The sequence below is a fragment of the Drosophila erecta genome, unplaced genomic scaffold (genome assembly GCF_003286155.1).
Source record: "Drosophila erecta strain 14021-0224.00,06,07 unplaced genomic scaffold, DereRS2 tig00000126-arrow-pilon, whole genome shotgun sequence".
Taxonomy (NCBI): domain Eukaryota; kingdom Metazoa; phylum Arthropoda; class Insecta; order Diptera; family Drosophilidae; genus Drosophila; species Drosophila erecta.
Genome location: NW_020825209.1, coordinates 5,600,910 through 5,613,276, shown reverse-complemented (window position 1 = coordinate 5,613,276; position 12,367 = coordinate 5,600,910). Strand labels below are relative to the sequence as shown.

Below are 12,367 nucleotides of genomic sequence, written 5' to 3'. Positions count from 1 at the left end.
TGGCTTACATTGAAATGGGGTCATTTGCGGTGGCGGGGATTCCCCGCATCGATTCACTGGCAATTGGCATTCCCGGGATGTCGTTATAGTATACTCTTTTCATTTTTATTTCTGGTACGTTACAAGTTAAATAGGTTTGCTCGGCTGCACTAAAACTCCTCCAACTGCTCCTGCTCCTTTTGCTTCTGCTTCTCCTCCTCCTCCTCCACTGCTTGATGCTGTTCTGGTCAGGTGTCCGTGGCAAGTCCGAGTGGCAAATGTTGCGCAAGCGCGTCAGACACTCATATTGCGTTCGGTTTCATTTTCAGGCTGGATTTCGGGTTTCTTCTATCGCTTAACATTAAGAGTACAAAAATACATTGACTTTGTGATAGTATGATTACAACAATCCACAGATCCACCCACAAATCGCTCACTGCATGTACCTCATCTCTGTAGCAATCGCACGACAAATTTGAATTACAATTTAACCATATATCGTATGTATACATTATATATGTAAAAAAAAAAAAATGTTTAAGGAGAGCCAGAAGTAAAACGTGTTTGAATTTATGCAATAGGCAACAATTAGAATTAGCTGGTGGTGCTGACGATTTCGATTGGGCATCGTGTCTAGCCCTCCTGCCCAAAGTCCTCTGTGAATTTGCGCAGCTTCTTCAGATCATCTTCGTTGACTGTGGGTTTCGTGCGGGACAAGGACTTGAGCATGTCGCGCTGGATGGGAAAGTTCAAGAAAGATTAAAGGCACTGCGAAAAATGTCGATAATTAAGGATGCCGTACCATGGTCACGGGCGGTTCAAAGAGCTTGTCGCTGGGCACATCCATCCAGTTCATCTCGACGGCACCCTCGTCGCCAGGAGAGCACGGAACCAGCAAATCGTTGACAATCTCCTCGTGGTTGGTGGGACTCGGACCGGATACCCGCTTGAAATGCGTGGCGGTCTGCACTTTCCTCACCGGTTCCATCAGCGCATCGCGCACCACGATCGATATATCCGCGCCAGAGTAGCTGAAAAACAAGAAGTCAATGTGTGCTTATTATAAGCAATTTTGTAAGCACTGTAAGTGCTTATAAATTTCAATAAAAAACGTATTTACCCCTCGGTTTTGCCGGCCAACTCCTTGAGATCCTGCTCAGTGAGCACGTGCGTGGTGTTGCCCAGATGGATCTTGAACATGACGAGGCGGGCGTGAGCCTCCGGCAGCGGAATGTAGATGCGCTTCTCGAATCGCCGCCGAATGGCCGAGTCGAGAACCCACGGTATGTTTGTGGCACCGAGGACGAGAATGCCATCGGTGTCATTGCCCACGCCCTGCATCTGCACCAGAAACTCGGTCTTGATGCGCCGCACGCTGTCGTTCTCGTTGTCCGATCTCGCCGAGCACATCGAATCGATCTCGTCAATGAAGATTATAGAGGGCTTGTGCTGGCGGGCCAGTTCAAAGAGATTCTTGACCAGCTTTTCGGACTCGCCCAGCCACTTGGACATCAAATCCGAGCTGGACACCGAAAAGAATGTGGAGCGATTGGCCTCCGTGGCGACAGCCTTGGCCAGATAGGATTTACCGGTACCGGGCGGGCCGAACAGCAGGATGCCCTTCCACGGAATCCGCTTGCCGGTGAACAGCTGCGGGAATTTAATCGGCAAGATAACGGCCTCCTTCAGCGCCTCCTTGGCGGCATCCAGGCCAGCGACATCGGACCACTGAACCTTTGGCTTCTCTATGACAATGGCGTCCTCCAGCTTGCTCTGCAGCTTCTTCTTCTCGGGATCATCGCCGTCCTCGTCGTCGCTGTCGCTCTTTTTGTCCTTGTCGTCCTTGGCACTGGACTCGCCGCCCTCCTTGATCGGTTTCTTTTTGCCCTTCTTCAGGTACTCCTTCAGCTTCTCGGCCCGGTCCAAATACTGCAGGCACTTGGCCCGTATCGAGTCCTTGGCCTTCTCGCCCTGCGCCTCATCTGTTCGAAAGATCGCAATTTTATAGTTAGAAGGAGTTAACTTGCTTCTATTCAGTGAGTATAAATGCATGTACTCATAGACTGCTTACATTTGATGGTGTGCAGGAAGTACTCCACTCCGTGCTCATACAGACGCAGTGCCTCCGCATAGTTCTTATTTCGATCCTCCTCGGTGGCCTTGGTCACCAGATCGATGGCCTTCTGTAGTGTGGTTCCGGCTGCCATGGTGCTGGAAGACATAAGCGTTCAGACATCGTTATTTCTACTGGCATTTTAATGGATAATTTTAATACAAAAGGAACTATCCACTGAGGCTTAACTTTTACAACTTTTTTGAATAATAATTACCATCTAATTTTATAGCTAAGAGTTGAGAAGTAAAGGTGCCCAAAAGTATGTGGATAAATCGATTTGTGCCAGATGGAGTAAAATGTAAATATAGTAGGACTATAGCGATGGTCCTCAAACATGTTTTAAAGCTATAGTTACCCTATCGATTTATGCAAAAATCAACTGGATCTGGTCTATTTATATCCACAGATGGCTTTGCACTCACTATCACTACCCGATACTACAACTCATATGGGATGCCAAACTCCCCGAACATAATGGCTCCACAGAACATTGTGGGTTTTTGGATATATTTCGGGTTATAATAGCCCCTCCCCATGGGGATTTATCCTCTCACCGTGAGTTTCGCTGGCAAACCGATGGCGATGATAACCCAATTAACCCTTTGGAGGAGTGGTAACTCCTATCTTGCTGCCCAGTGTCCTTCGGTGACGCAGTTCGCGAGCAAAATCGAATTTCTGGGCATGACTAATGCTCGAATACAGCGGCATTGACAAAAACAAAAGTAGTCGGGTTTTTGCGGGGCTGCTGCGGAGGGGATGGCGGGGCAGTTCCGGGCATTACTCACATTTATGCTGGCTGACTTGCTCCTGAAATCCCGGCAATCGTCGCTGGTCAACTCGCTGGCTGTTCGACAGGTGTTAAACAAAAGGAAAACTTAACTATTTTGTTGGAATTCCAACGCGAATGACGACGTCTTGTTTTTTTTTATTTGTCAGTGTGACCACAGCGGGGGCCAGGCCATAAACCGAGGTGCAGCTGCCATGGTCACACTTGAAAAGATGAACTCCCTTGGCGCGCTTTTAAACTCCATCTAAAATGCACCCTCATTCTCTTGTAAATACTATTTCTGAATGTTTGTTAACATTGTAACAATGTAAGCTTTACAAGCACTCTTTATATATGGCAATTGGTTTATATTACTTCATTTCGTTTAAAAGTCGTCAGTAAACATTTGTTATATGACTAAGTGTATAGCACACGATATGCAATAGTTTTACCTCGTCAAAAGACTAAAACAATACTAAATTCCATAAGTAAATGTATATTAGATTGTAATCGCCATTAATAGCTGACTTTAGCTTTTTTCCACAGCGCTGGCAATCGATAACGATAACACATTATCGATACGCGCAATTAAAATGTTTATGTAAACAGTTTGTTTTTAAGACTCCTAATTTATTAGCAGTTAGGCGCATAAGTTACATTGTTTGAATTCACACAAATCGAATTCAATTGATTTTTAGGAAACCCAGTTGCCAGCCGTTTTTGCTTCAGGGGAACCAGATAACCTTGTCATATTACCCAATTTATCGAAAACCAAACGTGCAATAGAACTTACGCCATTCCAAAACCATAAACAATCAGTGATTAAGTACAGTGAAGACAATGGCGGAGGACAAGCAGTTCATCCGCCGGGATAAGGACACTAAGAAAACTTCCACGGCTGTGCAGGATGTGGACATCTACCGGGACACCTTTATTCGCTATATGGGTAAGTAATCCTCCGATTGATCCATCGAATTGTGAGTTTGAATTTTCCCGGTTTTCCAGGCTACAGCAACGAGATTGGCGAGTCCTTCCGCCCGCTGGTGCCCAAATCTCTGGTGGCCGCATCCTACGGCATGGCCATCGGATATGTCTGCACGGACACCTTCGACAAGGCACTGCGCCTCCAAATGGAGGGGGCTTCCTCCAGAGAAGTGGCCGTCAAGGGCGGCGACGTCTTCTGCTGGCAGATGCTGGCCTCCGTCGCCATTCCCGGCCTGGTCATCAATCGGTGCGTTCATCCGTTGCCAGATAAATACCCAAAAACGTAGACTCAATGGTTGTTGCTGGAAATAGGAAATGAGGCGTCTTGAGGTTCCATTTTTCCATTAGTTGCATAATACTTATCTTATATTAGTAAGCATGGTAATAATTAGATTACCATCCTATAGTACAATGGCATGTGCAATGTTGCAAAAACAGGTTTATTGCTTAAAATCGACTTTAATTTTGTGCTGCTAGATTGCCAGTGAAGTCATCGTTCTCGCCAAGTTGTTACAACTTGTGCGCGGGTATAGGTATTATTAGCAAGGCCAAAGCAAGCAACCCATTTGTATACGTGAGATTCACATAATAAGAAATACTCATTGATATCGTTTTAGAATCACCTGGGCCACCAAAACACTGCTGAGCAAAGCGCCGATGCCCGTGCTGAAGACGGTGCCCACCCTGGTGGGCCTGGCCAGCATCCCGCTTATCATCCATCCCATCGACAGCATGGTGGACCGCCTGATGGACGCCACCTACCGCAAGACGGTGAGGTAGTGAACGCCAACATCTGCCCAGCTCCTATTCTACTCCACGGTGATAGTTCTTAGGTACTAAGAGTTTACATAAACTGTAGCAAAGCTTTAGCCCCAAATCCAGTTTGCATATTGACAAGGATTTGTTTGGTTTTACGTTTTGTTTATTGCCATTTGGGCGGGAAAAAGAGTGAAAAATTTACAATACGCTTTACAAAAATTATCATGTAGACTGAGGCAACAGGTGGAATGCCGGCGTTTAAAGCCTTTATCTCACAAAGGATCCTACTTCTGCTCATTCTCGTCATCATCGCTGTCAATCAGATATGGACTGTCCAGGGCGCCCAGACCGGCCGCCACGCCTCCCTCGTTGGCGGTTGAGAGCTTTGTGCGCAGCATGTGTCCCGCCTGGTAGTTGTGCACAATGTGCTCCGCATCTCCGATCACCACACCGAAGATGCCCAGCTCGGAGACCATGTCCACGATCTGGGGCGGCATATCGGCACCGGGCCGCACCATGTAGCCCTTGGTCAGCGGCGGATGAATCAGATCCATCAGAATCCAGGCGGAGCGCTCCACGCGTGACATGCGCTGAAAGAAGCAAGGACAAAGATTTCAACAATTTCTTCATTGCCTTCAACCACAAATCTGGTTCAATTAAGCTAAGCTTACTAAGAAAATAGGATAACTTACCTTGAGGGCATCGGGTATATCCACGCCGTAGACGTTATTACCACCTCCCTCGCGCTGCGGCTTCAGCACGAATCTCTCCGGAGTGCGCAGCGCCATCTCGTAGGTGGCATTGCCCGCCTCGTTGTCGTCCAGCGAGTAGAGACCCGTGAAGATCTTGCCCACCGCCTTGATCTCATCCGGATCGTTGATGAAACGCTCGAGCACCGCCGGCTGGGCCAGTGCCTGCTGCACCTTCTTGGTGCCCGCCAGATGGTAGTGGATGGAGGGGCACTTGATGGCCAGCGAGGTCTCCATCAGGTAGCGGGCATCCCACTCCGCCTGCGAGTGATAGTGTCCGGGCTCGTAGCCAGCTCGGAAGTAGATGACGGCCACCTCTTGGGATCCACTGTGGCATGGCAAGCATGTTAGTTGAAGGATCGTTTGCATAGTCGTAGTTCTGATGCATGTACACTTACAGAAGCAGCTCCTTGGACTGGCCCAGTTTGCCCTCCCGATGGACCTCGGTGAGGGTGCGACGCAGCACCTTGATGTGCGGATACGTCTCGCGAATGTAGAACTCGTGGAAACGCTGATCGCAGATATTGTACGACACATCCTCGATGATGAACAGGATCACGGCCTTTGGCTTCCCATAGATGTCCCACGCCTTCACCATGCCATCGCAGAGTCCGGCCAGGGCATTGTTATCCGGCATCTGCAGCGGGTTTCAAGCAAATCATTTAAGTTGTCTGATTAAGTACTATAATAGTTACTGAACAAAATAGCCAGAGCATAAATTGAATTGATCATTAATTGAATTAATACATTTAGTAGCTGCATAATCTTTGTTATGGTACATTTAGGTACATATATGATCAATATAATAGATGTTCGCAGCTTGTAGAAGTGTGTATAACTTTTAGATACTCACATTGTGCAGCTTATCCGCATGTCCCAGCTCGCTGAGTACAAATCTGCGCGGGTGAAAGAGACGGGGAGTGCCGGAACAGAAAGAGAGATATTAGCATAATTCGGCAGTCTCCTAACAACCAACAACAGCAACAAACAACAACAAATGTTCGGGGGGAGGGAGTCAAATAGGGGGTTAATTACTGAGACCAAAACCACTCAATGGGTGGATGGGGGTTAGGGAAAGGTGGAAGGGGGAAGGGGGGTTACATGTGAATGCCAAAAATGTCAAGCTACAGCGTGTGAAAAGAGACGGATAGATAGGTAGCCATAACCCATCAAACTGCATGCAGAGAGGGACAACAAACGTTAGAGATGGGACCTCTAAGGTGGATAAGTGATCAGTGATCAGTGGTCAGCGATTAGTGAGCAGTTCGTGCGTGAGTGGGAGGAGGGTGGGTGGTAGGAAGACAGGTGTATGCTTTTCTTTTAGAGGTGTGTTTGTGCATTCGTGCGTTTGGTAGAGATAGATAGATAGATAGATAGAGAGAGAGAGAAGAGCGCTTAATACTTCTGCTGCGGCACCAATTGGGTGGCTATGCCAGCGAAACTGGAGGCCACCGTGTTGATCTCGACCTGCTTTATCGCACAGCCCTCGGACACGTGTGCCATATAGTCGGATCGCAACAGACCGATGCTATATGCCTGCAATTATGATCATTATACAAGATATATACATTAGGTGCGTCCCTTAAAGATTAGCTGCTTAGCCGGTAAAGCGTTTTAAAAAAAATACATATGTGGTTTGCATATATCTAGGTATGGTGTGTGATCCTCGTCCGTAGGTCTTATAGCATATATAGGATGAGGCAGGTGCGGATTCTTACTTATATATTCAGAAAGAGAGAGGCGAAAAATGGTGCAAGATGGGTACAGTGAAACGATGCTTCTCCCAATGCTACTGACTCTATATGGTCAAGAAATTTGTAGGGCAAAGTAATGAAAGTCTAAAGTTTCGCCCCAAGCGACGCCAGTTTCATATCGTTTTAATATTACATATTTTTGATCTGACTACAATCTGTGTACTGTTCATTCTTTAAGCAAAATAAACCTATTTTCCATTTCATAACAAGTGTAACTAAGCATGGCGAAGAAGAAACGAGTTTTTAGCCCGCAATCATTTGCAGCTGGTACTTTTACTATTAAACAAGCATGCTCTGATCTAATCTGTTTATAAATTTGCTTACGTCACCATTGCTGACAATTAAACAAATAGATAAACAGCTGAAAACTCGAACCGTATGAGCAAGTGTTTTGGGTTCTAATATTTCATAGGTTGAGCCAAGCACAAGTAATCTCGGTTTTTCGCAAACTCGCTCGAATTTGTAATTGAAGACAAAATGCTCGGCTTCGTGTCCACATTCTGCACCCAGAAATGCACTTATTGGGCTCTTATCGCTCTCGCCTCCACTTTAAATAAACAATTACCAGGCGTATCTATATCAGATACCCATTCCTATTCCTATCTGTAATACTATCTGTAGTACAGCTGTGGGCTCTCCATGTGGGGCTTCATATACATGTGTGTTTCGTCTACAAAGTTTGGCTATCGAGTAGTCGCGAAAATGTAGCCCTGAGTTTACTATCTATGAGTAAAAACTACATTTAAATGGCCTGTTCCAAACAGAATTGTGACTAAATAACCCAGGCGCACAAGTTGTGAAATGTACGATTAGGGCCTTTACTGATTACAAATGACAAATTACAATAATGTATCAAGCAAAGAGTTTATCAGATCTTGTGATAGCGCTATCTCTACAACTTCTAGAAAGTATATATATACTTTGGCTGACCTCTGACCTATACGCCCCAAAAGTCTGCACGATAAGTTGGAAGAGTAAGCGACAGCAGAACGGACAATCACTGACGGGAGTGGAGATTATTAAGCGGGTTAGCTGCTACGTTTGGGTCGGGAGGAGCAGGTGTCGGGATGCAGGATGCAGGGTGCAGGGTGCTGGATGCAAGGTGCCAGGAGGCAGGAGCAGAGCAGAGCAGTTCGGGTACAGAGCAGGCAGGAGGCAACGGGCGACAGGCAGCGTCAGCAAACGAAAACTCTAGGCGACAAACTCGAGTGCGCAACCAAAAAGGAGGGCATTTAGGCATGTCACCAAAGGTTTGTAGCTATGGTTAATCATAAATACATTTCTAAGGAACAGTGGAACAAAATCAACTTCAACTAAAGTACAAAGGACTTTACAAAGCAACACACACAAAAGCACACACTACGACATATGTTTTACGAACGAATGCACAAGGGAACATTCTTGTTCAAATGTAACTTAATGTTTACGGAGTGTTCGCTACGTTACTTCGTTTTAACTCAGATCTATCTCTAAAGTAGTGGTTTTTCTTCTCGGATACGGAAGATTCTTTCGATTGACGACGTTGAGCGTTCGTTTGCTGATTTCAAATATGCGATCAAATGCAATTTGATTCGCGAGTCGAGAGTTAGTGTGTGATTTTGAGCGGTTAGGCGGAGTATGCAAGCGATTCAGGAATGCAGATATGCGATGAGATGATCGGGTCATGGGAGGAATACTGGGTTTTTTGGGAGTGTTGCTGATGATGGTGTGGTGCGATGTTGCACTGATGCACTGTGCGCATGAACGGCACCTTTGTATGGTTTTACTTGCTGGTCCCAAGTGGCCAAAGCCCGATGCTATTGTATTGATCTCGACTTGCTTCCAGCAGCAGTAAGCGGATTGAGCGCTGGTCGCCCTCCGTTCCCGCTCTTTGGTGGCCCGGCTCAGCTGGACCTCCCTGTGCTCCTTCTGCTCCTGATGTTCCTCCTCCTTGCTGCCCGTGCCAGCGGCAGCTCCAGCTCCTTGCCCCACAGCAGCGCCCGCATCCTGACCACCATCCTCACCAGCCGCCGATCGCAGCGCCCGTGGCGACAACTCTGGACAGCCGGACTCCAGCATCAGATCGCTGCGCAGCATCCCCAGCGATGTTTTCTTTCAATCATTTTTCGTAGCACAGCGATGCAATGAGTGACGGATAATGGAGCAACAGATTGCGTTTGAGATCGAGAGTTTGTACAATTGCGTGGTTAGGTTTTAAATTTTTCAAGGATTGGTGGCGAGAGAAGCACAGATCGTGAAATAAATTTGGCACAGAAAGCAAATTTTGCTAAACTAAACTTTATATTCGGGGATGAGAATGATTAAGTTGCAAGTAAAAACCAAGCTATTTACACTAAAAATCATGGCCAAAATCAACAAGTATAGTAATTTTATAGATCCAATCATTTAAATTGAGACTTCGATAAGATTTGAGACAAGATTGAATAGTAATAAAATGAAAATAGCCCCGTCAAAGTTATATTTAATAAGCCCTATCAGTTACTGAGCCAATAACTATAATTATACAAATTATAAAAATGTCACTTTTCTGATATGATCTACAAAGATTAAACTTCTTGCGACGTGAAAGAGTTCAAAGAATTCAAAGTTATCGCACCTGTGCAGGTTTCGTTAGGGGAAATGAATGTAAATCAAACTAGAAAGAGCAATGGCAATGGCAAAGGGCAAAGGGCTAGCGATATGGGGGTCAGGGATGGGCTGTTCTACGTCGATTTACAAGCCAACGATAAGGAGCTGCGAGTCCAGGATGCTCGCATAAATCACGCCAGATTAGCGACAACAACCGACTTCTTGGGTGTGGCTACGGCTATGGATATGGCCAGGCGATTTATGGAGGGGCGATTAGATTGCGACCGCGGGTGGAGGGGCCCAATAAATTCTAGCGAGTAACCCACTGGCTGCCTGTAGATGTGCTCCCGATGGGGATGAGGTGGATACGTTGGTGGGTGTTGGTGATGGTGATGTGCAGGGCGGAGGATCGGAGATGAGTGAACGCTCAGCTGACGGAATCTCACCTGGGTGAATCCGTGCGCTAGCACCTTGCGATAGATGTTGAACAGATTGGCCGTGAACTCGTCCACTTTGATTGTCTCCGCCAGCGTCGTCGTGATGAACTCCTCGTCGTGGGCCACATTGTGCATCAGCCGATTGATGATCGGCTGCAGGGCCACCGCCTTCTCGAACTCCTTGCGCGGAAACGAGGAAGGCACCAGCACAAAGGGCGCGAACTGCAAAGGATTGGGTTTAGTATCCAGGCAAACTGCAATGTAAACACGCTAGCTTGAATCTCGATTAAATGCTATCACATTGGTATGCAAACTAGTTGTTCAAAGTTATTCATATTTTGCTACTGCAAATAAAATGGAAAATAAACTCAAACGTCTAATCACATTTTGCATTACACATAACTACAAATTACTTGAATTGTTCATGAAATGAAATGAATATTTAAAATTGCTGTGTACAAAACTGACTCAGAATAACAAGATACAGCTCTTCTATTGAAAAGTAGCTCCTTGAGTCCAGAATACACTATATAGCGTTGCATATGAACAAGAACCAGCAAAACCTATGCACCATAGCATTGGATTCCAGCTCTCACTAGCGAGTCCCCACTGTACCACCCACATTCAGCGAGTCCGGACTGAAGGCCGTCTTCGAACGCATGGCGGCGCCGTGCATGATGGCATAGTCCTTGGCCTTGGCTGTCACCTCCAGGAGCTCGTCCTCCGCCAGCGGCAACCGGATGCAGTTGGGCAGGACGGGCGTATTGGCGTCGCTGGACATGATCGGTGTTCGTCTAGTGGGGTCGGCTGGTGTAGGATCTAGAGCTCAGCTGCGTCTGGAAATGGCAAAATTTCTTGTTAAGTTGTTGTGCTCGGTTATGCCGCACCAGTCGCGGCCCGTGGCCATGTATCTCACGGGGTCTGCTCGCCGGAACTGCTCGCTGGGCACTGAGCGCTGAACGACTTGTGCTGCCTACTCACCACTGCTGGAACCGCTGGAAACTCTAGAAACTCTGCAACTGCGGCGGTGTTATCTCTGCGCTCCCAATTTCGTCACGCTCAACGAGCGATTGTTGTGGCTTTGCCGCTGGTTTCCGTGGTGACGCTCCTCCTGTTCCACCGGTTGCACTGGCAATTTGTACACCGTAACGATTGGGGTTGGGTTTTCAATTTACAATTTGGCCAAACGCCCACGGGGGAAAATATAAATCTGTTTTTAGGTTTCTAGTATTTCTGTCTGAATCTCTGCAGTGTGACCGCAGCGGGGTGCGGCGAAAATACCAGCCGGTGGAAAGCCATATACCGCAATATGCCAGATTACTGGCAGTAAAAACACCACGGGGATACACTGCGAGATAAGCTTAGCAAGTACACGTTACACGTCACGCGCCCGAAACCATCCTTTACATCCTGCAGTCCTTCCACGTTCGATCGAAATTCTGGGAGGCATCGTATCGTTTTTATATGGTTAAGCAGCCAGTCGAAATCCTCGCATTTTCAGCTTATAAATGCCACTTTTGGGCATTAAGCTGCAAGTTTAAGTGTCCACATAAATTCGTGCTGTGGAAAAGGTCTTGACTTTGCACAGCGATAAATGTGGTAGACTTTTTAGACATTCATTTCAAATAATTTGGAATTTATTGTTTGAGAAACACGCAGTTTATTCAAAATATTGTGACCAAATAAATGGTATTTTTAATCATTGTGCGCCTAATTATATTCTCACAGTGCCACAACTTTAGGATCCTCAACTGTATAATTTTGCAATTAAATTAGGTCACCATTTTACAACTGCATTAATATGTTCTAATTAAAACCGGTAATGAGCCACAGTTAAGTTGCCGGTAAATGGAAATGAAATTTTTAATTGCAAAGGATTTGGATTTCTTTTAAATTTATTATAGAATACAACCCAAGCTGTGTGTTATATCTTAATGGAACAACTGGTCCCAATGTGTGGAATCGGTTATAAATAGAGCGGAAACTACTTTGTTGAAACAACAAAGGTTTATTTAAATAAATGTTTTTAAACAAGAATCCACCTCGATTGGTTCGAGTACTCGCTTAGCCAGGAGTGTAGATTATTATATTAATCGATTAATTCATAATCGTATTTATGGAGTGGCCTGGCCTGCAATGCCTAAAATGAATGGTCGTATTCGATAGGCAAGATGTTTTGAAAATGTATATCATTTAATACACCATGCACAACCACAGCTGTCTACTTCGAATCTGACAATGTGAATTCAATGTGG

At 46.0% G+C, this 12,367-nt stretch overlaps 3 protein-coding genes across 8 annotated transcripts; 1 reads left to right on the top strand and 2 right to left on the bottom strand.

Annotated features, from left to right (window-relative positions):
- Positions 1 to 206: 206 nt before the first annotated feature.
- Positions 207 to 3,080, bottom strand: LOC6550218 (vacuolar protein sorting-associated protein 4B). Its single transcript, XM_001977577.3, has 5 exons — positions 2,881 to 3,080; positions 2,051 to 2,190; positions 1,100 to 1,961; positions 782 to 1,010; positions 207 to 714 (listed from the first exon to the last, which is right to left on the bottom strand). The coding sequence occupies exons 2-5, from the start codon at positions 2,184 to 2,186 to the stop codon at positions 613 to 615; spliced, it is 1,329 nt and encodes a 442-aa protein (XP_001977613.1). The 5' UTR covers positions 2,187 to 2,190; positions 2,881 to 3,080; the 3' UTR covers positions 207 to 612.
- A 331-nt stretch (positions 3,081 to 3,411) lies between these two features.
- On the top strand, positions 3,412 to 4,745 carry LOC6550217 (mitochondrial fission process protein 1). Its single transcript, XM_001977576.3, has 3 exons — positions 3,412 to 3,807; positions 3,867 to 4,092; positions 4,463 to 4,745. Exons 1-3 carry the CDS (start codon positions 3,702 to 3,704, stop codon positions 4,623 to 4,625), a joined length of 495 nt encoding a protein of 164 aa, XP_001977612.2. The 5' UTR covers positions 3,412 to 3,701; the 3' UTR covers positions 4,626 to 4,745.
- Positions 4,746 to 11,412, bottom strand: LOC6550216 (glutathione synthetase). Of its 6 annotated transcripts, none has more exons than XM_001977575.3 (8): positions 11,094 to 11,412; positions 10,735 to 10,948; positions 10,122 to 10,334; positions 8,858 to 9,198; positions 6,207 to 6,249; positions 5,752 to 5,990; positions 5,297 to 5,681; positions 4,746 to 5,194 (listed from the first exon to the last, which is right to left on the bottom strand). In XM_001977575.3, exons 2-8 carry the CDS (start codon positions 10,891 to 10,893, stop codon positions 4,889 to 4,891), a joined length of 1,686 nt encoding a protein of 561 aa, XP_001977611.1. In that variant the 5' UTR covers positions 10,894 to 10,948; positions 11,094 to 11,412; the 3' UTR covers positions 4,746 to 4,888. The 6 variants fall into 6 exon arrangements, with proteins under 6 accessions (XP_001977611.1, XP_026837606.1, XP_026837605.1 ...); XM_026981805.1 differs by lacking the exon at positions 8,858 to 9,198 and adding an exon at positions 6,756 to 6,889 and having other exon boundaries at positions 11,094 to 11,411; XM_026981804.1 differs by having other exon boundaries at positions 11,029 to 11,106.
- Between the last annotated feature and the right edge of the window lie 955 nt (positions 11,413 to 12,367).